This window comes from Zeus faber (assembly GCF_960531495.2).
Source record: "Zeus faber genome assembly, chromosome: 6".
NCBI classification, from domain to species: Eukaryota; Metazoa; Chordata; class Actinopteri; order Zeiformes; family Zeidae; genus Zeus; species Zeus faber.
The window spans coordinates 25,953,946-25,977,097 of record NC_137201.1 but is presented as its reverse complement, the minus strand read 5'-3'; the positions used below and the strand labels follow the sequence as shown (position 1 = coordinate 25,977,097).

The 23,152-nt window shown below is 43.1% G+C and overlaps 1 protein-coding gene across 1 annotated transcript; it reads right to left on the bottom strand.

The window, feature by feature from the left end:
• Positions 1-378: 378 nt before the first annotated feature.
• On the bottom strand, positions 379-22,945 carry ireb2 (iron-responsive element binding protein 2). The gene is made up of 22 exons (XM_080001855.1): positions 22,898-22,945; positions 17,546-17,632; positions 17,105-17,270; positions 16,029-16,166; positions 15,246-15,488; positions 14,896-14,965; positions 13,348-13,531; positions 12,904-13,043; positions 11,194-11,365; positions 10,886-10,986; positions 10,594-10,710; positions 8,906-9,065; positions 8,593-8,728; positions 8,199-8,283; positions 7,950-8,106; positions 7,452-7,576; positions 6,575-6,679; positions 6,348-6,490; positions 4,720-4,867; positions 4,515-4,637; positions 3,595-3,780; positions 379-2,801 (listed from the first exon to the last, which is right to left on the bottom strand). The coding sequence occupies exons 1-22, from the start codon at positions 22,920-22,922 to the stop codon at positions 2,691-2,693; spliced, it is 2,922 nt and encodes a 973-aa protein (XP_079857981.1). The 5' UTR covers positions 22,923-22,945; the 3' UTR covers positions 379-2,690.
• Between the last annotated feature and the right edge of the window lie 207 nt (positions 22,946-23,152).

Below are 23,152 nucleotides of genomic sequence, written 5' to 3'. Positions count from 1 at the left end.
ATTGTATTTAATATAGTATTTCATATATTCATAATCTTTTTCTTGTCCCATTGTCTTTTTTTTTCTGACGGAGTGAAGAGCACTGGAATGATTCAGTTAGAATTCTAATTTAGCTTTGCTCTGGGAAAACAGCCACCCCTCCAAATAGTTCATTTACCAGCCGTGCTTGCATTAAGTGAGTTGGAGAAGAGGCCTCACACTGGTCCTGCCCGGAGCCCCCAAATAACTAAGACTGCCCCTGGCCCCAAAGGACGCATCTGACGCTGCAAAAGAACTGTGTGAAATCAAGACGCTGCCTGGAGTTGAAAAGAAAACAATGGTAGATTAATAAAAGTTTGATATTTTTATTTTATATTAATCTACTGTTTTCTTGTTTGTTTTCTTTTCTGGCATTTCAAACTGAAAGACATTCAAGAACTTTTTTTAAGCACTACTTATTTTCCAGGATTTCAGGCAAAACAAATATAACATTTTCAATGTGATCTTAATATATAATACTGTATCTAATATATATATATATACACACACACACACACACACACACACACACACAATTATTGTCACCTACTTAACGTCCATTTCAAACCATTACGCGTTAAATTTAAATTTCCCTGCCATAATCTAAAATTATGACAATGATCTGAATAACAAAACCAGGAGGAATATCACAGGTTTTCCATCATGGTTTTTTTCCAAGCACTTCAAAGGGGGCTATTTTCAAGGTATTCCAGTACTTACATTTCTGAGGATAAAATTCCCCTCGCAGACCTGGTTAAAGAAAAAAAAAGAAAAAAAGACCCTGAAAAGAGGTCAACTCTGCCACTGATTTCAGGGGGAAGGTTTCCCTAAAAATAACATGTAGCTTAACTCAATCCCACTGAACATCGTCGTCATGAAACAGACAGCAGCTTACTTTGTTATTGTTTATTAAAAACTATTTACAATGTGTTGATTCAGAATTAGAGACATCCACGTACTCCTGTACGGGCACCACAATGCATTTTGTTTTGCATACATGTCGGTTCCCTTCCCTTCGACGGAAGGTGTACACTCTATAACAACACTGCAGGGAAAGGGACTTTTAATGTGAAAGCTGCAGTGCAATCCAGACTCCTCCCACGCCGCAATCCGGGGGGGTCGCCCTGCCAAACCCAAACAGCTGCCAGGACGTGCGGTGCAAATGAAAACACGGGAGCCCGAAACAGCCCCGGCTGCAGGTGAAGAGCAGTAGAAGCCGAGTCGAATGCACGGCTGCCAAAACACCAATGACATCCCTTCAAGATCGACCCGGCTGCTCGCCTCAACTCGCCTGTGGTGGGCTGAGCGAGGCGCGCGCCGGGCTCCGTCACAACGCGAGACAAAAAATATATATATATATCTTTTCAGGCAGTTAATGGTTTAAGAAAGTTATACACAAATGTAGGTTTGAATAAATAATGATGAACAGCAATTTGTCATCGCAATAGCCAACACAAGTTTACGCTCTCTAAGAAGGTTCAAGTTCCACTGCACATTGTCAATGTCTGCGGCGTCGGAGGGGCCTTTCAAGGCTTGGATGAAACGAAACAAAACCCTGGGGGGGTCAATGTGTGTAAACCTTGTCGTCGACCAAGCTGCATTGTTTGTTTCGGGGAGGAGTTATTACGAAAACGTACTTCATCCCCGTCCTCTCTTTTGGTTGCAGTTAGGGTTTGAAAGGATATTTGAGAATCCCATTTCTGCATTTGAGGAAACTGAACAGTGAACCAAAATAAACTCGATAATTATTCTTTTTTTTTTTACCTAATTTTTCAGCCCAAGTGACGGCGTCAGAATCTTTTAAGTCGATTGAACAGACTCTGATGTCAGTCACTAGGGCCGACTCCCGATGATCGAAAAATAAAACCTCGGGTAAAAAAACAAAACAAAAAACGACCAGAGTCTTCCTTTAAATCACGGCAGCAGCCGCCGGGGGACGGATCTGGGTTGTTGCTCGTGTCGCTGCGGACGCGTCGCTCGGGTTGTAAACGTAGTTGGTCTCTCTCCTCTGGTCGGGTCCAGATGCTTTTGGCCCCTGGTCCGTGGGAAAAAGTGACGTAGACAGGCCCTCAAACTGACACCACCACGCTTGTTTTTTTTTTTTTTTTTGTTTTTTAAGGCAAAGTGTCGGCACACTGCGATATATCGACTTCTGGTTCTGATCTGAAAAAAAACAAAAAAAAACCCCAGAACACTTTAAATCGAATGACGTCGATGTTATGGCAACGGGCAAAAAACGTACACATCGTAGGTGGGTTTTCTTTGCCCCCCAGCACCAAAAAGTTACAAGAGTTGACTAAAAAGTCCACTATAATTTGTACTAAGTCATATTGAAATTGGCCATCGATGCATTGGCGTCTGGACATGTGACTATATTCAACATTCCTTTAGCCCCCAATCAATGACACGTGAGTTAACAGGAAGTCAGCGAGCCCCCGCTCGCGCTGTGGCCGCGCCGCGCGGCTAACGAGGTGAGGCTCAGACCATGTTTTGAGCAATGTTGTTGTTTTTTTTTTGCATTTGCCATCTCCGCCCATTTGAAGGGCCTTGAAACTACGCCCGACTGTGGGCCACTCCCCGGGCGCTGCTGAAGAGTATCTGTGGAGAAATGAACTCGGGGAGGGAGGGAGGGAGGGAGAGGCGGGGTCCTGGCGGTGGTCTTCCAGGCTCTTTTAGATCATCGTCCGAGCAACGTATCTCAGCAGGCCGCCGTGCCGGTAAAACATTATGTCCATGTCGCCGTCGAAGAGCGCCGTCACGCTGAAGGACTTCCCCTGGCCGGTCTGAAAGCCAACGGAGAACAAACGCATCGTTACGTGGAGGACGACGCTCGGAGGCTTACGATGTCATATAGGAGTTATGTAATGACGCTAGAATCTGGCTACAAAGTAATAAAACGATCTGAAAAGCAGACGTCACTACATAAAAAAAAATAATAATAAAAAAAAAACGTCTCGCTTAACCTGTCACTTTTCAGGAAGCGGGAGAAAGACCAAGACGGCGCAGCGTCGTCACGGTGCAGGTATGTTTTTGGGAATCACCGTAAAAAGGCTGATTTGATGTCAGCTCATTTTTTTATGCGTGTCTTAATTTTGTTAAATGGAAAGCTAATTAAACCAGGGTTCATTCTGGCATTACAAAACATTACAAAGCATCTTTTTTTTTTTTTTAAGCACCATTTTTCTCGTTTTGAAGGACTTCACGCAAAACAGATACAATACATTTTCAATGTGAACTTTATTAATTAAAATATAATATAATCCTCATCCTCATCGTCTATTAATTACATTAGCATACTGTATATACTACGAGAGAAAAATAGTTTTTTTTTTTGTCAAGCACAAATGGGGCTATTTTCAAGTTATTCCAGTACTTAAATTCAAGCACCCCGTGGACCTGTAAGAACCCTGTTAAATTGAATAATCAAAAAACACCTTGAAATAGGGAATCTATGGTCATTTAGTTGTAGACTCATCCGGGGTCATTTTTGACTACATCACACGCATTCTCGGTCACACTTCCCCCGCCCGGGTGGAGGCGGGGGGGGGGGGGGGGTGCACGGGCCTCGACAGGTACCTTGACAGTGAGCTGCTGCCGGGGGCTGGGGCTCTCCGGCAGAGCGATGGTGAAGCTCTCCTTCCCGCTGAGCTCCAGGGAGGCGGCGCTCTGGCCGGGCAGGAACTGCAGCGGCAGGACGCCCACGCCCAGCAGCTGGTTCTTGTGGAGCTTCTCGAAGCTCTCGGCGATGACCGCTCGCACCCCCTGCCGGGCAGCAGAGCGGGGGGACAATGGGCATCAGATATGGGGGAGGAGAGTGCCCGACACCAATCCAATCACTTTTCTGGCTGCCGGGACTAAGAACAATGGCTGCCAAATTTTGTATCATCGAGTGAGATCGATAGATAAGATTTGTAAACAGAATGGCACCGTATATTAGCAAACTGTTTACTGTGAATTTGAGTTTTACTACTACTTAGTTTGATTACATCAGAGCATGGAGGGAGTCCACCTGGATTGTTGAGAAATTATATATTTCAAACCTATTTCACTAATATTTTATGACATTAGTTAAATGCCAGTATACCATTCTTTGAAATGCCCCCTGACCCCGTGTGCATATCAAATGACCCCATGTGGGTTCTCCTCCCTTCGAGGTTCTCCTCCCTCTTCTTCCACTTTCTTTTTGACTCATATTTGTTTGTTATACTTCTGCCACGCTTTCCTGTAATCTTTTTATGCATTGTTGTATTTTACCATGTGATTTATATTGATTTATGTGATGTAAAGTGTCTGAGTACCCTGAAAAGCCCTATGCAAATAAAATGTATTACTATTGTTATTATTACTATTACTATTATTATTATTATTATTAATAAGAACGTTTGACTTTGTAATCCACTTCAACTAAGCCTGAGTGCATGTCAAACTAGCGGGGTTGGCCGTCTCACTGCCTGATCAGAAGTGCAGTGTGTGTGTGTGTGTGTGTGTATTCTTACCAGAAGGTATGGTCCTTTAGCCACCCAGTCCCTGGAGCTCCCTGATCCATAGTCCTTCCCCGCCAGGATGATGAGGGGAATCCCTTCTCTCTGGTAGCGCTCCGCCGCTTCGAAAACGTCCATCTAGCGGGCGGAGGACATCATCAACACCGCGATCGAGGCAGTCAAAAAAAAAAAAAACACGACGGAGCAACCCGGAACTCACCGTCTGGCCTGATGGAATGTGCAGTGTCTTGGGGCCCGACTTGCCGATTAAGCGGTTCTGCAGCTTGATGCTGGCGAACGTGCCTCTGGTCATCACCGCATCGTTTCCCCGGCGAGCGCCGTAGGAGTTGAACTCCCGCGGCGTGAGGCTGAGGGGAAAGGTCAAAGGTGAGAACGTTCCCTTCGGGATAGTTCAATTCCGTCGGGAACTTCGACTGTGGAAATGGAATACATGACCTTCAAAAACACATAACGACAACACTTTTAAAGAACAAAAACACAAAAAAAAAAACGAGAGAGGAAAAAAAAAAAAATGTAACTACATTTTCTAAACGATCTGAACATTAATGTTTCAATCCAATTTCACTCCCACAGAAGAGTGAGAGTTTGAACGGAGGCTCATTTTTCTCCCTAAATAAAATGGGGGTGTGGATAGAAACATCACGCATGAATAATAAACCAAAGTTGATTCTCAACAGCACCAGCTACTAGATGGGGTCACTTAGAGCTGTCACAGTTATTACATAAGCACCTTATTGTAATTATTTGAGCTGACCACGACTATTTGGTGAAATTGCTACGATTCCACAATGGTATGTTTCAACCCAAACATGAGGTCATTTTAAACCAACGTGAGAAATGTTACAATAAATAGAATGTGAATTCTAAATTAACAGTCAATAAATGCCTCTTCCTTGTTGACTTTTATTATTCCTTTTTATTATTTTCAGGGGTCCGGCCCAAAGTGACTAAGATTTGTTTTTGGGGCACTCAATAGTTCTATAAGACTATCCCATATGCATCTAGATACATGGGCGCTACCATTCAGGGAACATATATTCTAATACAGAACAATCGGTGTGATGCAATGTGATACAGTTCTTAACATGTGTTTAATGTTGACATTCATTTTCCATTCTAAACTAAAACAAGCCAATTTTATAAAAGTGGCATTGCTTACCTTAAAATAGATACCTTTGATAAAAGGCCAGGGAATCCCAAGTATTTTTGTTTCTTTACAGCATTTAGATATAATATTTCTGATATAGCAATATAATATTGTAATGGCTCTGGATGCGTTGGGGATATTGTTAATGGTCAGTTAAAATGTGTTTTACTGCGGGCGGTTCACAGGGGAGAGAGAGAGAGAGAGAGAGAGAGAGAGAGAGAGAGAGAGAGAGAGAGAGAGAGAGAGAGAGAGAGAGAGAGAGAGAGAGAGAGAGAGAGAGAGAGAGAGAGAGAGAGAGAGAGAGAGAGAGAGAGAGAGAGAGAGAGAGAGAGAGAGAGAGAGAGAGAGAGAGAGAGAGAGAGAGAGAGAGAGAGAGAGAGAGAGAGAGAGAGAGGTTGTTGGTTCAACGGCCAAAACAGAAGCCTGGATGGTAACAATGAACCTGCGTGTCATAGCAACCGTGTGGCTGCTTCTGCCGTGTGGATGCTCAGAACGGCACGTTGAGAGGCAGTGCAGGGGTCGGGCTGAACAGGGATTTAGAGAAAGACCCGACTCTTTTTGTTTAGTAAGAGTACCCCGCCTGCCTTCTCACGGCCCGGTGGCAAATGCCCCGCAGCCCAGCGGTTGGGAACCTCTGCATGGGGGAAAATAGCGACCACAAAAAAACTAAAAATGCTCACCGTTTGCTCATCAGGTACTTGGCGGCGGCGCTGACTCTGGCAATGCTGCCCGCCGGCGAGATGTGGTCCGTCGTCACCTTGTCCCCAAGAAACAGCAGGACGTGGGCGTTCTCTATGGCCTGGGGGGGCTGGACCTCCTTGCTCTGGGAGGAGGGACAGGGTGCGTCACGCGGCCGCTCCGCTTCACGAGATGGAATTGAAGATTCGGCGGCGGCGCGAAGACTCACCAGCTTGTTGAAGAACGACGGGGAGCGGATGTACGTGGACCGGTGATCCCACGGGAAAACCCCGGAGTCCGGACACTCCAGGTTGGTCCAGAACGTGTTTTGTTTCTGAGAGAGTGCGAGGCGGTGTTGAGAAAAATCAGCGGCAACCTTTCCCGTCTATCGATTCCATTTCAAAGCGTAAAACAAAACATAATGTGATATGAGGTCATAGTGTAAATGCTTGGACAGGAAAAGAGAAGATAAATAAGTACAAGAAGAAATTGTGGTGTGGAAAATGACTCCTGTCAGAGTAATTAGTTTTTCCTGACAAATGACCGCAGTAATTACTTATTGAGTTGCTTTATTTCAGGCAACACAATCAGTTTGAGTTGACATGGGCAATAATCCCTTTGAAAATAATGTAGGAAAACACAATTAAAAAGGCATTTTATTGTGTGCAAACAATAGTGTGGATTGTACCATTTGTCAAACTGCAGCATTTAGTCAGAGAGATAAAGACGGTTTAGTTGCTCTGGAGATGAAATCTTTAAATATTCCTGTGATTTATGTTGTTTGTTTATAGTCTATCCAGATTAATGTTAAAACGCTGTGTAACTTACCCAAATTGAAAATAGGGAAGTAGAATACTATGTCAGAAAATAACTCAAGTAAATGTGTAGGTACTAAATTTTGGTTCTACTCAATTAAATAGTGGCACAGGTGAAAACGTACTGTAATGAGAGTAGTTGCAGCTAATTACTTTCTAGGATGGCTGCGTGATGATTTTATTGCTCATTTTTTATGGGATATAATTGGTGGTGGATCTCAGGCCAAAATGTAACCGCACGCGTGTCCTAGCATGAAAACCTCTCGGAGCCCCTGCACACACTCTGCTCACCCCCATCCTTGTCCTCAGCTCCCTAAAGATGGAGCAGATGACCGTGTCGCCCTCAGTCTGCTGGACCTCCTCCCTGGAGGGCCACACATCGCGCAGGAAAACCTCCTTCCCCTCCAAAGTCGTGCCTGCTCGGTGAAAACACCCAATTTTAGATTCACAAAAGATATCGGCTGAATGGAGCAAATATTTAGTAAAACACTGTGCGACAACACACATTGACTAAGGCTTTCATAAGATACTAAGACACAAGGAATATTTCATTAACACTACATTATGTGGATATTATGACCAAGCAGCTAGGCAGTGATTATAACAGTCTATGAAGTTCAGAAAATAGTTCTGTTTTTTTTTTTTGTAATGCATCTGTAAACAGTTTTAACGTTTAACAATATAATGATATTAGGCTACAAGCCCAGACAAAGTCCCAGTTGATATCTAGTCTTGTATCATGACATAGTTATATTCCAGCCGCAGAATAGAGTACGGTACTATACTGACCCAAAGCTTCTTTCTCGAAATCAATATCCACAGTGCCAGCGATGGCATAGGCCACCACCAGGGGCGGGGAGGCCAAGTAGTTGGCTCGTACACAGTCACAGAGGCGGCCCTCAAAATGCCTGTTGCCAGACAGCACACCACAAGCCACCAAGTCTCCCTGAAGCAAAACATTTAGAATTGATCACAAATCGACGCGTCTACTTGAATCCATCAGGTGGAATAAGAGTTGATTGTTACGTGGATAAATACCTGTTTGATTGCGTCAACGACACTTTCGGGCAACGGCGCCGTGTTCCCCACACAGGTGGCACAACCGTATCCTATCACCTCAAACCTGCACCATGAAGAAAAGCAGAAACGTTCATGTGAACAGTGAGTGTGTCATGAGGTTTAAGGAAAATAAGTTAAAGCGGTAGTCCGTAAAATTATTTTGGGGAAAAAAAAAAAACAGAAAAAAAGGAAAAACATATAATTATATAAATATATTTATCTCACATAAGAAACAGCCTTTCAGTGTATTTGTATAATGTATGTGCTCCTTTATATGGTGTTCCCATTTTCGGTGGCGGGGTCTGTCTTTCCCGGTAGGAATGCAAAGAAGCAAAAGTAAATGTATTAAGTGTGTGTGTGTGTGTGTGTGTACCCGAGCTGGCTGAGGTAAGGCAGGACTCCGCTAGTGTTGAGGTAGTGGGTGACCATGCCGCTCCCGGGGGCCAGACTGGTCTTGATATAAGGCTTGACCACAAGCCCCGCCTCCACTGCCTTCTTGGCCAACAGACCTGTCAATCAAAACACAGCCACATCGACACAAACACCTCTGTAACGCCACCTACTTGTGATCGGGTACAACTACGTGTTGCTGACTCACGATCTCACGGTCTTTCCCCCCCCCTAACTTCTGCCCACTCCCCGAACGTTTTTTTTCCCCACCCGGTGCTTCGGTCAGAGCAGCCCACCTGCAGTCAGCATGACGGACGGGTTGCAGTTGTTGGTGCAGCTGATGACGGCGGCGACGACCAGTGAGCCGTGCGCCAGCTGGTACTCCTGTCCGCCGTGGAGGAATGGAACCCGGGCGTCCCGCTTCTCCTCGGCGATGTGGAACCCTTTGAAGCCCACCTGGAGAGACGTAGCGAGGGGGGAGGCCGTTTTGATGGAGTTGTACGTAGAGTGGTCACAATTATTACATTATCGCCATTATTGAATCAGATCAGGATCTTTTTTGGAAAATCGTTAGGTGCCACAATCATATTTCCATCCAATTTTAAGGGGAATTTTAAAGCACAGTTACAAATGTCAGAATAAATAGAATGTGATTTAGGTTTGTTTCCATCAGTTGGGTTGAGTAAAATGAACTATCTGAATATTTTTGTTCCAATATCAATAAATGTCTCTTCTGCAATAGGGTGACATGTACTATTACTAGGGGTGTCACGATTCTCCAAATAAACAGTTCGATTTGACTTTCGATTTTGAGGTCACGTTTTAATTTTAGATTTAAACGGCTATGCCATTGTTCGACTTTCAAGTCTTGATTTGTAAAGAAAAACACTTGTTTCTTTGTAAGTAACTTTGATTTGAATATTAAAAGTGATAATAACAGGAATATGAGAATATTTAACACACCTAAACAGTGAAGAGCTTTAGCAAAACTAGACTTTAGAATAATAGACAATAAGTTACTTATTACACTACTTTTAAGTTACTCACCAAAATAAGCGCAAAAAAATGGATGTTATTTTTGCCAGATGGGAACACTGGTAGTAAAAGGAAAATTTCAACTTGCAGCTCCTATGAGAGAAAACATTTTTCTAAAAAAATAAATAAATAAAATAAAGCAAATAAAAACTCTAGATGTATTGGATTTACTCCGTTTCCTGCTGCTGCTCTGGAGCAGATCTCTCCTGAAAAAAATCCCGCCCGTGTTCTGATAGCCCGGTGGCAAATAGCCTGCGGCCCGGCACATTCCGGTAGTTGGGAATCTCTGCACTAGAGGACATGCTGTCGGTGATGGTCGGGTTTATTTACCACTTTCATCACATCTGTGGAAATACTGAGCATTCTCACTCTTACTGAACATGCGCACTCTCCTTGTACATACTGTGAAAAGCCAGAGGAGAGGAAAACATGGCGGTACGTCTCCGCCGACTTCACATACCTTTACTGGGAATATGTCCCTCTAATGTGTCTTCACTGTGCAAAGAACTGGATTAACTTATATCAAACTTTAAAATTCTATTCGTATTTGGTTCCTGCAGCCCTTGTGCCAGGTGGGAGGGTGCAGTGTGCGTTGAGGGATGCCGCCAGCGAAGCCGACCAAAGCTCTCCAAACTGCAAGTCGGTTTGGAGGCAGGAGCCACAGTCAACTGCGCAGAGGGCCCCGCACAGCCCCAGCGCACACTGCATTTGTTTACCGGTGGATCTTGACAGCCCCAATATGCACCTGCTTCGTGAATCGTGAACCTGCTTTTCATTTAGAAGTTCAAAATCGAACGCTCATTCCGGTTTTGAATCAAAATCGTGACACCCCTAACTATCACCCTACTATCAGTTTTATCTCACGTGACAACTAAAGTGGCATAAAATACATTTAATTGTTGAACCAAATCATTTGTTTGACAATAAATCGTCCGCTCTATCTCGTCACCTTCTCCTTCAGACACTTGTGGAAGTCCTCCTTCATGTTGTTCACTGCCACTCTGTCCTGCGGCCTCTTGGGTCCGCTCACATGCGGCACGATGGCGCTCAGGTTGAGCTCAATCACCTGCACAAAAAAACCAACGTGTCAATTATCTCTCCAACCCAGATGGAGGGACTGCAATCTTCACAGTTGGATTCTTGTAAATGTCCCTCCAGATATTTAGAGGGTGTAGTATGCAGCGAGTAGGAGAAGTAAACACAACCTCAAAAGGCTGCAATGAGGGAGATGAACACATTACCTCAGAATATTGCGGGTCTTCTGAAGGTTCCTCGTAGTTTCGGAACAATTTCACAGCCTTCATGTAAGATTCGAGTAATTCAAGCTTTTCCTGGCTAAAGTCTAGGGGGAAAATTACAAGAAAAAAAAAAAATAATAATAAATAAAATAAATTGATTGATCACACATTTTATATACACAAACTCTTTCAAATGAGAGAAAATACACCGTGTAGAGGTCAAATCTTCTGACTATTGTCAGTAACCTCTGATGCTTGGTGTTGCCAGGAAACAACACAAAGCTGAATGGAGGATCGAGTCGCTGACTCACTTGTCTTTGTAAAGTGCTTGAGTGTGACTTGGTCAATGGGGAAGAAGCTGACAGTGGCGTTGTACTCGGGCGACATGTTGGCAATGGTGGTCCGGTCAGGGGCAGACAGCTGGGGAACGCCTGGTCCAAAGAACTCCACAAACCTGCCTGCGATCCCAGCTTGTCGCAAGTGCTAGTCAACAAAATGAGGTTTAGGATTAAGGTTCTTGAAACTCAGTAGATTTAGGATCAAAGTTCTTGAAACTCAGTAGATTTGGGATCAAGATTCTTGAAACTCAGTAGATTTGGGATCAAGATTCTTGAAACACAGTAGATTTAGGATCAAGGTTCTTGAAACTCAGTAGATTTAGGATCAAGGTTCTTGACACCCCAGTCCATAGTGAATTGGGTTCAAATCATTCTACAGCGTCTCTGCAGGAATCGGGGAGTAACATTTTTGACAAAATGTAAGACTATTCAAGTTATTTGGATCGATATTTTATGAACTGTTCTTTCGGCTGTTGTTATTATAAATAAAAATAAAAATAAAAAGAACTACCCTATAACAACCAGAAGTGTGTATTTGTTCATTTTTTCCACTGTTGGTTTTTTGGTTAATTCTTATTAATTTTTTTTTTTTTTTAATTTTCTTCAGTACTTCAGGGTTATATTGCTTTCATTTTTCAGCGTTTTCCACCATATTATACTGCTATTTTTTATATTATTATTGTGGCGGGTTAACTGTGAGTTTTTATTATATATTTCACCTTATTCCACATACATTAACACTTTCATATGATATTGTATTCTGTGGTTGTTATTATAGCCTACTGTTATTTTGATGTGAGCTGTTGGGACATTGGAATTTCCCTCTGGGAATGAATAAAGTATCTATCTATCTATCTATCTATCTCAGATAGCAAGTTAAGGTTGCCTTAATCTAACCATACTGTAAATCAGTAAATAAGACCAGAAGAACCAAGTCAAATTTTGACAACCAGAGATTAATGGATGAACAAAATCAGACAACATATTTACGTTGAAATTAAGACCGCATACATTTAAGACAATGTCATTACTTTTAAGAATTATTATTTGTAAACTAGAATTTAAAAACCCATTTCAAGACTTTTCAAGGACCTGCAGACACCTTGATTCTAGTAGTGACGTGGGTGATGTAATTTCAACAGCTGTGGGACGCGACGCAACAGTCACAGTTTTGTTTGTGTTGCCGTTTTCAGCACTAAAAACATTTTCCTACTTTGTTTAACCATTTATGTTTGACAGAAAAGCAGGTACACATTACCATATTTTCCTTTCTCTTGGCAGTTAAGGCTCCCAGGAGAGGGTAAATGAGTGTGTGTGTGTGTGTGTGTGTGTGTGTGTGTGTGTGTGTGTAAATAAACATGCCGGGTCAGGTCCAGCAGGTCCTCCCCAAGGCCTGGTGGCCTGACTGGGCATGTTGCTCTGTTTCTCTGAGCAGAATGTGTTGTGAAAGAAACCGATTTTTGTCAAAGGTGCTGCATTTTCCTGTATTTTGTAGTTGTTATTTTCATTTGAAAAATAAGTACCACTGTTTTAACTTGTACAAAAAAACAAAACAAAAAAAAAAAAAAAACACACACAATATATATATATATATATATATATATATATCCCCCCCCCCCCCCCATTATTTAAATTATTATTTTTTCATTACTTATAAGTGAAAAAAGATAAGACTGCTCTGACCTTGGTGATCCCCAGGACTATGTCTATGGAGGTGGTGAGCGGGTTGATGGAGCCCACCAATTTACAGCCGACAACCTGGGGGAGGGTCAGTGCCACCGGCTGCCCCAACATCACCGCCTCTGACTCGATTCCCCCGACACCTGGCGGGAGGATTAAACATTAAACAGAGGTTTTATTTCACAAGTGTAGTTATGGACACACGCCTCAGTCTTACAGCTGGGCCGAGTAGAACATTGACAAAAAAAGATCAGAATATTAACTGCTGCTTAATAATTAATACAATTGTATCAGCTAATGATGTTGGTTCTGCAGTTTTATTTATATATACAAAATAGTGGGGTTTCTGTTTTTATGTTAATTTAGAATTTGTGCAAAAGAAAACCTGAAGAGAAATGTCAGAGAATGTTTATATGCAGGATTTTTTCTTTGGAAGATGTAGCTTACCCCAGCCCAGGATGCCCAGGCCGTTGATCATGGTGGTGTGTGAGTCGGTTCCCACCACGCTGTCGGGGTAGACCCAGCCGGCGTTGACGTGCACCACTCTAGAGAGGTACTCCAGGTTCACCTGGTGGACCGCGCCCACATCCGGTGGCACCACGTTCACGTTCTTGAACGCCTTGGAGCACCACTGGTAAGGAGGAGACCAATCCACAATGAATTGCAGTTGATTTGATATTTTTTTAATGGCGCCCTTTCAAGCAAGGCCAATGCAGATGCACAGCCTTTTTAGATTTAAAGGCTCCATGACCTTCTCTCAATTAGAACAAAACATCCCTTGGGCCTTTCATAAATAGATTCTGTCCCTGTCTTTTGCAAATATTTGTAGTAATTGACTAATATTTATATATTAATATTACATTTTATTATGCGAATTTCCAAACAGGGAAAACAAGTTAATAAAATGTTTTTCTTAATTTTGATCCTCATTTAAGTCCCTGTAAAGTGAATTCAGAGATATGTTTCTTAACACCTTACACGCATAATTGCTGAAAACATGTAGAAAGACTGTGTACAATGTAGTACTGAATTGTGGAGTTTAAAGCTATGGCTTGTTAATGACGAGGGTGCGGCAAACTGTGTTCCTGAGATAATCACCCTCAAAGTTTTTCGAAGGCTCCTTGTCTTGTTTATTGAAGTGATGTCAGCTTTTCCTATTCGCGTGTTACGCCGCCCACACAACAGTGAATCCAGGTGTGTGTGTAAAACACGTAAGATTTAAAAGGTTGAACTCTATCAAAACGGTTTCACATTGTGACTTCACATCACATGGAATATGGAGTAATGTTCGCTTTGAAGGGAAACGATCGCTCGGCGATGTTCAGCGCTGTTCAGTGTCTCGGTAAGTGAACTGTGTTTCCCCATGTAATCTAACGAGAATATTTAACTCCACGGTTTAACATCTATCTACTATTTATAAATCAAACTCGGCTTTGAAAATACGTTGAGAGATAAAAAAAACAAAAAAAAAAAAAACACAAAGGAACTAATCTTCTGTAAAGGTAATTTTCCTTCTGTAAAGGTTTTATCAACTTATTTGGCTGCTCCTGGTCATTTTAGAAATGCGCGACAATGCGGGTTTTGCTGCGGTGGGTCACATATACAAGGTCATACTTTGCATGGCCCTGCCCACAAAACTATATAAACACCAGGTTGAACTGTTGGACATGGACCATCAGTGGTGAAATAAGCTGAGCTAAGCTAAGAGCCCCGAGGTTGGGATAAAGCGCTGTTTTGGGAATAAACAAACGAGTAAAAGACATCTTCAGGGAGACCATGAACTCAAACATGCCAAGCCTTGCCCTCCTCCACTGATGCCCCCCCGGCAGGAATATAAATCGCTGCCTATGCGCTTGAAAACAAAACAAATAAAAATAACCGTCCTGTTGGCTGTGCGGTGCACCGTTTGTATGTAAACATTTCTATATTATTACACGATTAACGCCACTGGCCTGGTTTCAGCATCTTAAATCAAATGTTCTTTGATCGCTTTACCTTGAAGAACTGCAGCCTCTCTTTGTTCCTGGTGAGCTCCATCTCCTGATTCTTCAGGGCTGTTTCTGGTCTGAAGGAAAAAAGAACCAAGGAAACAACAATAGAGGACTGTAACTTCTCTTCCATTTCAGAAGACTGTATTTCTTGATTGTTGTCATGTAGGCTGTATACTGCTTCCTGTTAATGCTGCTATGGTTATGCTGCACTGGTGCTAGCTACTGGGAAAACTCTAGTATGTTTTTAACCTAAAGCAAATTTTTAATCCTTGGGAGTCGATTAGTTCACTGCTTTGATCTCAAAGTATTTCATTATGTAACGCAGTAGCTCAGCAGAGCTCTCCACCAACTCACTCTGAGACGGGCTGCAGGTGGAAGGGGCACAGCAACGGTGTGTTCTCTATCTGCTGCACCGAGGGCCGAGGTCCGCCAGGGGAGCTTGGAGGGTCACTGCAGCTGGATTTACTGCACGGGGCCCGCTGGCCCCCACAATGGGAGCCTCCTTTAGCCTGAGGTTTGGGAGGTGTGGCGCGAGGAGGTCCCTGAACCGGACTCTGGCTGTCCCCTCCCCCAGGGTTTGGGGTGTTCTGTATGGCACTGTGGATTAAAAAAAAAAAAAGACCAAAAGCTAAGAATGTGTTCAATGGGACGTTAGATTTGTGTGATTATTAGAATCAAATCTATTAATGAAGAGCATTTGCAGAGAAAAGACCTTAAGGTCAAAGTTAATGTAACTACAAAAAAAAATAATAATAATTAATAATAATAAAAAAACATCCATCCAAGGCCATGATTGCCAAAGAAAAAGCTATAAAGTTTTTGCAAGATGGAAAAATACTGGAAAAAAACAAAGAGTTGCTCAACTTGTTCAAGGACATGCACATTTTTTATTGATGTAGGACAAACTGAAGTACACAAGAGTTCACATTGAGCATTAAAAAAAACCTCCATTAACATGTCACCAAACACTGCTCGAGGAGATGCTTGCAGGTTTTCGCAAAGTTGTCTCCATTTGGAGTACACTGTCTACTTAAAGTAAATGAGTAAGCTCATGGGTTTTAAATTCCAACAATACTATTTTTTATCCGCTCACTCGTCAACTGTAAAAAAAACAAAGTAATAAGTAGGTATGCGCACCATTTGCTGAAGTCGATCTGCAGCGAGTGGTCAACTATGAGGTCGGTGGGGCACACCGGGTTGACCAGGGCGGGGTCCACACCATGTTTGGCAACTGCATCCCTCATGGCTGCCAAGTCCACCATGGCCGGAATGCCCCTATTGGAGTAAATAATAAAATCGTCTCATGGTCTGGATCAGTGTTGTCCTCAACAGATCCTTGGGCTTCATTTAGGAATAAACACAGCGATGACAAAATACTTACACGAGAAAATTTTCACATATGACCTTTTATGTGAAAATCGGTTACAGTGAAAACATTTCTGTGTAATCAACCTACAACTCGGGCTGTCCCCTGAAAGCCGACAGGTTGGATCAGACGCGGACACGGCTCTCCGTGCGCCCCGATCGCCGAGCCCCGTTGCCTCAAATGAAACAACTAAAAACAGTGTGGGGGCGGGGCACGGAGGAACGGGGCACGACTCATAGACTTGTTAAGATCGTTTTCTGCGCGTGACGCATGGAGAGGGGGTGACCGGGGAGAGAGTCACAGAGAAAGTGTCCCCATTACGCACGGTTTCGTTCTGTGCAAACTTTTTCCGTTACACAAGCAGTCGTAAAATTAAATAATCTACCGCTAAAATAAAGAACACAAAGTTTTGGCGCGCCGATCGCAGGCACCCCATTGCTGTCACGCACATTGCATTGTTTGTGCAAGGTGCGTGCGTGTGTGTTAGAGAGGGAGACAGGTGCACCTCCCCCCCACCGAATATTTGCATCTAACAGCCGAATGCAATTTGACTGACAAAATTCAGGTCGGGTACAGCCCTACCCGACCTGAATCTGGTCACTCTACATGACCACAATGTTTGAACCAATACTCCTACTCTCACCTGACTACTTGTACAAATATACCCCCACACCTTTCTGCTTTGACAACCTCATTTGGCTTCAGGGTTGATTTTATTTTTAACGTGAGAAACCCATCCTAAAATATTTGATAAGTGGTTTCATGACTTTGACGTTAAGTACAATATTTGAAGTTTTTGCTGAATTTTTCTATGGTAATTTCTGTTTCATTTGTTCAGAAGACTTACGTGAAGTCCTGAAGAAGGACCCGGGCAGGAGGGAATGGCACCTCAGCCACATTCTGCTGCAGTTTCCAATCCAGAATGTTCTCAATGTCCTCCTCTTTCACGTAAAAGCCGTCACATTTACGGATGGCCGCCTCCAGTAAGACACGGATGGAAAGAGGCAAATTTTCTGAAAATAAATTGGTAAATTAATTCAATTAAGAAGCACAGAAATGTCAAACTATAAATCCTAAAACTTTGCTTAAACCTTGGATCTTGTTAAACACCAATTTAAATAAAAGCAACCAAGCATGTTTCAACTGAAGGGATCTAAAGCAGTGTTGTGCACAGGAATAAAGGTTTGTTTTACTTTTAAGACAACACAGTGTTCTGGTCTAAAGGTTGAGATAAGGGAGGATCTGCAGCTGAACCTAGTCCTTTCCAAGTCAGGTGGCCTGAACTCACCGTATCTCGGGTCGTTGAATTTCTGTGGATTGAAGAATTTGAGACTGCCATCTTTCAGCGTGTCTATCAGATGGCTGTATGGATGCTCTGAAGAGACAAAAGACAATTATTTATCAAATGGGTGATGTACCCCTGGCTGTTTTTCTTTTTATTAGAGTTGTCAGCCTCTGCCCTTTCTAGTTCAACAAGCCGACTCACTAAGAGTTAAGTTTTACTTTTAGCCTATACCACCAATCAGCCACAACATTAAAACCACCTGCCTAATATTGTTTTGGTCCCCCTTGTGCCGCCAAAACAGCTCTTACCCGCCTAAACAAAGTTTAGGTAGGTGGTAAGTGTCAAAGTAACATCCACATGAATGCCAGGACCCAAGGTTTACCAGCAGAACATTGCCTAGAGCAATGCCAATCACACTGCCTCCGCTGGCTTGTCTTCTTCCCATAGTGCATCCTGGTGCCATCTCTTCACTGGGTAAACAACGCACAGACCAGGCCACCTTCTTCCATTGCTCTATGGACCGATTCTGAAACTCACATGCCCATTGTAAGGGCTTTCGGCGGTAGACAGGGGTCAGCTAGGCACTCTGACCGGTCTTCAGCTACACAGCCCCATACACAGCAAGCTGCGACGCACTGTGTGTTCTGACACAGTGTGCCTCATCATCACCATCAGCATTATTTTTTCCAACAATTTGTGCTATACTAGCCTTCGCTCCACACGAGCATCAATGAGCCCATGGGCACCCATGACCCCGTCGCCAGTTCACTGGTTGTCCTTCCTCGGATCACTTTTGGTAGGTACTAACCACTGCATTCTGGGAACACCCCACAAGACCTGCCCCTGACGCTCTGACCCCATCGTCTAGCCATCACAATTTGGCCCTCGTCAAAGTCGCTCAGATCTTACACTTGCCCCTTTTTCCTGCTACCAACACATCACCAGGAAGATCGGGAAGTGACAGGACCTGCCACTTTGAGACATTGCATTGTGGGTAATCTAGAAGCCTGTTGGCGCGTGGCCCGAGGAGGATGACGGAAAGATCGCTGATGAGAGCCAATATACTTGTTGCATGTTATTACTTTAATAATCTAAAAGAACGTGGCTGTCCAAAGAGTACTGCCTCGCAGTGTCTCTGTGTAAGGAAATCCCTCATTGTTTGACGTTCCCAACAAGGTTCCATCCTAAATCTGTTCATGCGTGATAACCTTCATCGGCACTTTATCAGTGAAATTTCAACTGATACGAGAGTTCTTCGGAACCCAAATATCGGCCAATATTATCGGCCTACAGATATATTGGTCGGGACTTAATCACGATACAATGCACAACTCACAATTTTAAAACAGTTGGATGTCTCTGTCTATTAATTAATTAATTATCTTTCAATAGACAGCGAAAAGCAAGCCAGCGGAGGGCAGGGCTTCCTGTGAGAAAGAGCGAGGCAGCGGGGGGCAGGGTTTCCCATGAAAGCAATCGGCCTGTTCCGAACAACCATGTTTGGTGTGGACAGGTGATACGTGTAATATTAATTAACTTAAAATAAAAGAGCTAACAGTGAGTTTATCCAAAAGCTGAGCCTCCTATTTGTACTGTGTCTAAGTATAGTTATCAATGAGGTTCACTGGTGAGGTATTACTCGTATTACTTATATTTTTACAGTTTTCAAATTACTGCTGTACTGCATTATTTATATTAGATATTCTAATCATATGTTATCCACTGTTGTCAATCATATTGCTTGTCCACTGTTTTATTCTGCTGAATTATCCATTTTATATTCATATCAATTTTATCTGTTTACAAACAGGTGCACACTCTGCACATTAAATTCCAGGGGAGTGTCCCCGTTACATACGGCTCTTTTTTGTTTTGTTCAATAAGACAGTTCAATAAAATAAAATACATCTAAACTAAATAGATTTGGGGCTATTTTTTTTTTTTTATTTTATTTATTTTTAATCTAAATTATATAATATTTTGTGAACCCCATTTGTCCTTCATTACTTTTCACATGTTCACAAATAGCTGACATTTTGTATGAACCAGACGTGATCAGTAGTGAAAACTTTTACGATCAAGCCTCTTATCTGATTGGCTATGTGACCATAATGTGACATTGACGAGTGCTGCTGCTGTTTGGCTCTCGATCAAAAGGCGAGACGTGACGTTCGTACGGGAGAGGAAAGCGGCGGCGCGTTATACAGAGCAACACATTTTCATTTTCAGATTTCCAGCAGCACGCTCCAAACCATAATGTTCAGTGAAGGCAGGCGCAGTGGTTTCGGAGCACCAATCAGCAGCTTGGGCATGGCAACTAAACAAGGCATCTAAACCTGCGTTGCGTTCGGTTGATACCGATCGTATAGGAACTGATGCTATAGTGGTAACGGGTGCCGAACCCAACGGGATGTTTTAAACATCCCGCACATGACCATGTTTTGATTCAGAGTGTGCACGGAGAGGAGGGGCTATTCACAGATGGGTCTGTTGTGTGAATAGTGAGTGAGCACTCGCTCACTCACGGCTTTAGTGAGTGAGTGAATCAAAGTGCTGCGCTACAGTGAAATAAGAATTTAAAATTAATATGTTGCGGTCAATGTTGTTATTTTGATTAAAAAAACAACCTTAAAAATACATTAAAAAAAAAAAAAAAAAAAATTGGGCCCGTCAGGGGGTCAACTCAAGTCTGGCGGCCCGCTCGGCTTGCGATACACTTGGGGAAACCCTGTGTTATGTGTCCGTGTAACGTGTTTTATAACTATGTTGCATTTGGTGTTAGCACCATGGTCCGTGAGAAACTACACCTCATTCCTGCATACTTCACATGTGGATGAATGACAAATTAAGTAGAACTTTTTCGCGTGAGAAAGTGTGTATTTCCTCAGTGTTTTTGACTGCGACTTTCACGAACAGGCATGTTTTGAACGGGCACTGCACTAGTGCAGTAAATTTACAAAATCTGCTGCCAAACATATGATTCAGTGTAATTCTATACAGCAGCCTGCAATTTATATGGTATCCAAATTTAACATTACTACAGTATGACAACATTTCTGATACGTGTTCAACCATTTGCAGTGTTATGGCCAAACTCAGTTTTTGAATCTGAACAAAACACACTCTGTAAAAAAATGTATTTTACTGTGTTACATTTCTCAGAGGTTTAAGTGCATATAGATGTCTTCACATGGCAATCCTGTTTACCTTTTAATTTGGACCCAAACCAGAGCACAAAGGATAACAAAAAGACAGGCCAGTCAGCCAGACAGTACTCTTTACAAATGTTTAGCATCATCTAAAACCCCATTAGACATTGTTTCAATACCTAGAAGGAATAAGTTCTTTGAAAACATTGGCCATTTGAGTGTTGGCACTTGCTCAGCAGCCTCTCTACAGGACATCATAACTTTGGTTCTCAACTTACTGGCCTTTAAGACAAATAACAGTTTATGTTCACAAAAATGGATATTACAATCCCAAGACTAACCCGGAGGTTTGAGAAAGGAGGGCCTGTGTGTTCATAAGGGTTTATACCTTATATTAGTTAGAAAAAAAAAAAAAAACTTGGGAATGCAGAAGCCAAAAATATGTTCGCGTTCACATTACTCCATTTTTCTCTCAACTGCCACCGGCTTTTTATTTTACATACCCCCATTAGTAAGTATATGCCTTATGTTAATTACCCTATAAGTCATTGCTAGGGGCTCAGAAGGTATCTGCCATCAAAGGGCATTACACCCAGCTCCAGAACTTACAAAAGTAGAAAATGGCTGATTTGAAGTCAACCTTTTTTTCTTTTTTTTTAATAAATCAGCCGACCAATCACAACAAAGTAGTGTACCAGTACAATGGGATGTGCAACCCTATGCATACTGACACTGGTGTGAACAGAGTCCAACAAATGAGATCCCTGTGCAATGTTTGCTCCAGAGTGTCCTCCAACTTCCAACATCACAACTTCCACAAATTTCCATTCGGAGGGTAAAAAATTGAGTTGGGCTGATAGCAACCAGTGCCTTGTAAAAGAAGCTGGAAAATGGTCCAGATTGAAAGTTTGATTTTTTTTAAATAAAACAAGATCCTAGTATAACCATGAAAATACATTATATTTCAGCTGTTACATCTTATAATTTCAAAGTTTGCTTTCAGTGCCCTTCCAAATAAAAACTAATCAGGCTACATAAATAGAACTTGAACTTGAGCCTGCATTTTAGAGGTCTTAATAGATAATTATATTGGTCTAATTGTACTTCGTAAGTATGTGTATGCATCTATGTTTGTATGTGAACAGAACATCCTGATCTCAATTGGACTTCACCTGTATAAACAACGGAAATAATAATAAGCTATTGTTGAAATAGAGTATCTTGCTTTTGTGTAAAAGCCTTCAACAAACCGGACAGAATGCTGTGGCCCGCCTTGTGAGGGCGACGTAAACTGTTTATATAATCATGTTACATGCCGACCCGAAAGCTTACAAATCGTAAACAGTGTGACCTGGCAGAAACAAACGTTGTGACCAAGTTTGAGAGCTGCGTGGTGGATAGAGATCATTTTCTCCCCCCGCCAAGGAAATTGCTGCGTTACATCAGCTCACAATCAGAACAACACGCAAAAAAAATAATAAAGCAGTAGGGGAAAAACAAAACAATATGCAGCAAACCTGAACAAAAACAAGTTATATATGGCGATATACAATAAACCGTACATTCAGCAATAAACCTCTATCAGCAACTCACACTGTGGAAAAGATAAAGATCCCCCTTGGCCTAAATGCGGCACCGAGGCCTACAAAGCAAGACACTGAAGCGTGTGATGAAGCGCTGGGAGTGAGACGGCAGGATAACCTAGAAAGCAACGAGGCTGCCGTCCCCCCGGGTCGCAGCTCCCACCGCAGCCCCCTTATCGTCAACCCCGCACTCGCAGGGGAACGAGTTCTCCCACTTCCAAGACCAGCGTCTCCGGCAGATAGGACGCACTTAAAAGTCGATAACAATGTGAACATGTTGCCGCGGTAGATACGCAGTTGACCGCAACACCTGCCGTGTTTAAAAAAAAAACCCCAAAACAAAACAACAAAACCAAAACGTGTGTTGTGAAGCGAACGGCAATGGTGGCTTGGGCAGCCTCGGCGAACAGCTAGCTCGACGGGGAACGGTGCGCCGCCACCGGGGCGCTAGCAGCTACTAGCTACACACCGCATCGTATTCCCTCACGCTCACGCATTCCACACGACGCCGACCGCGCCAACGCCCGCCGCGTTCGGATGCGTTGGTTCCGTCGCCCGCCTGTGCGAACCGCGGGCGTCAATGTCCGACGGAGCGTCGCCTCGGCGGGGGTAACCTTCTTTACCTTGGACCGGGGCAGCGGGCGCCATGATGACTTCTGAAGCGGACACGACCAGTTCTCGGGCAGGGCTCCGCCCCCGTTGGGAAACCGACCAATCGGAGGCGCTGGGGGGGTTTCACCGCCGCGCCCACGCGTCACTTTCCTCGCCGCCTTGAAAGGCGAGAGCCGGGCGAGGGCTCGTCGGTCGGATCGATCAACCCCCGTCGATTGGAACGAAACGGGAAAAATAAAATGTGTATTGTGTCTCAGGTGCGAACC

Bases quoted from the DNA above. Each gene is read 5' to 3' on its own strand.
- ireb2 (XM_080001855.1), bottom strand. From the start codon at position 22,922: ATGGCGCCCGCTGCCCCGGTCCAAG. The intron at 17,633-22,897 runs GTAAAGAAGGTT...TTGTCTCTTCAG, and splicing joins GCCCGCTGCCCCGGTCCAAG to AGCATCCATACAGCCATCTG. The intron at 9,066-10,593 runs GTGACGAGATAG...ACGTCTCTCCAG, and splicing joins ACAAGTGTCTGAAGGAGAAG to GTGGGCTTCAAAGGGTTCCA.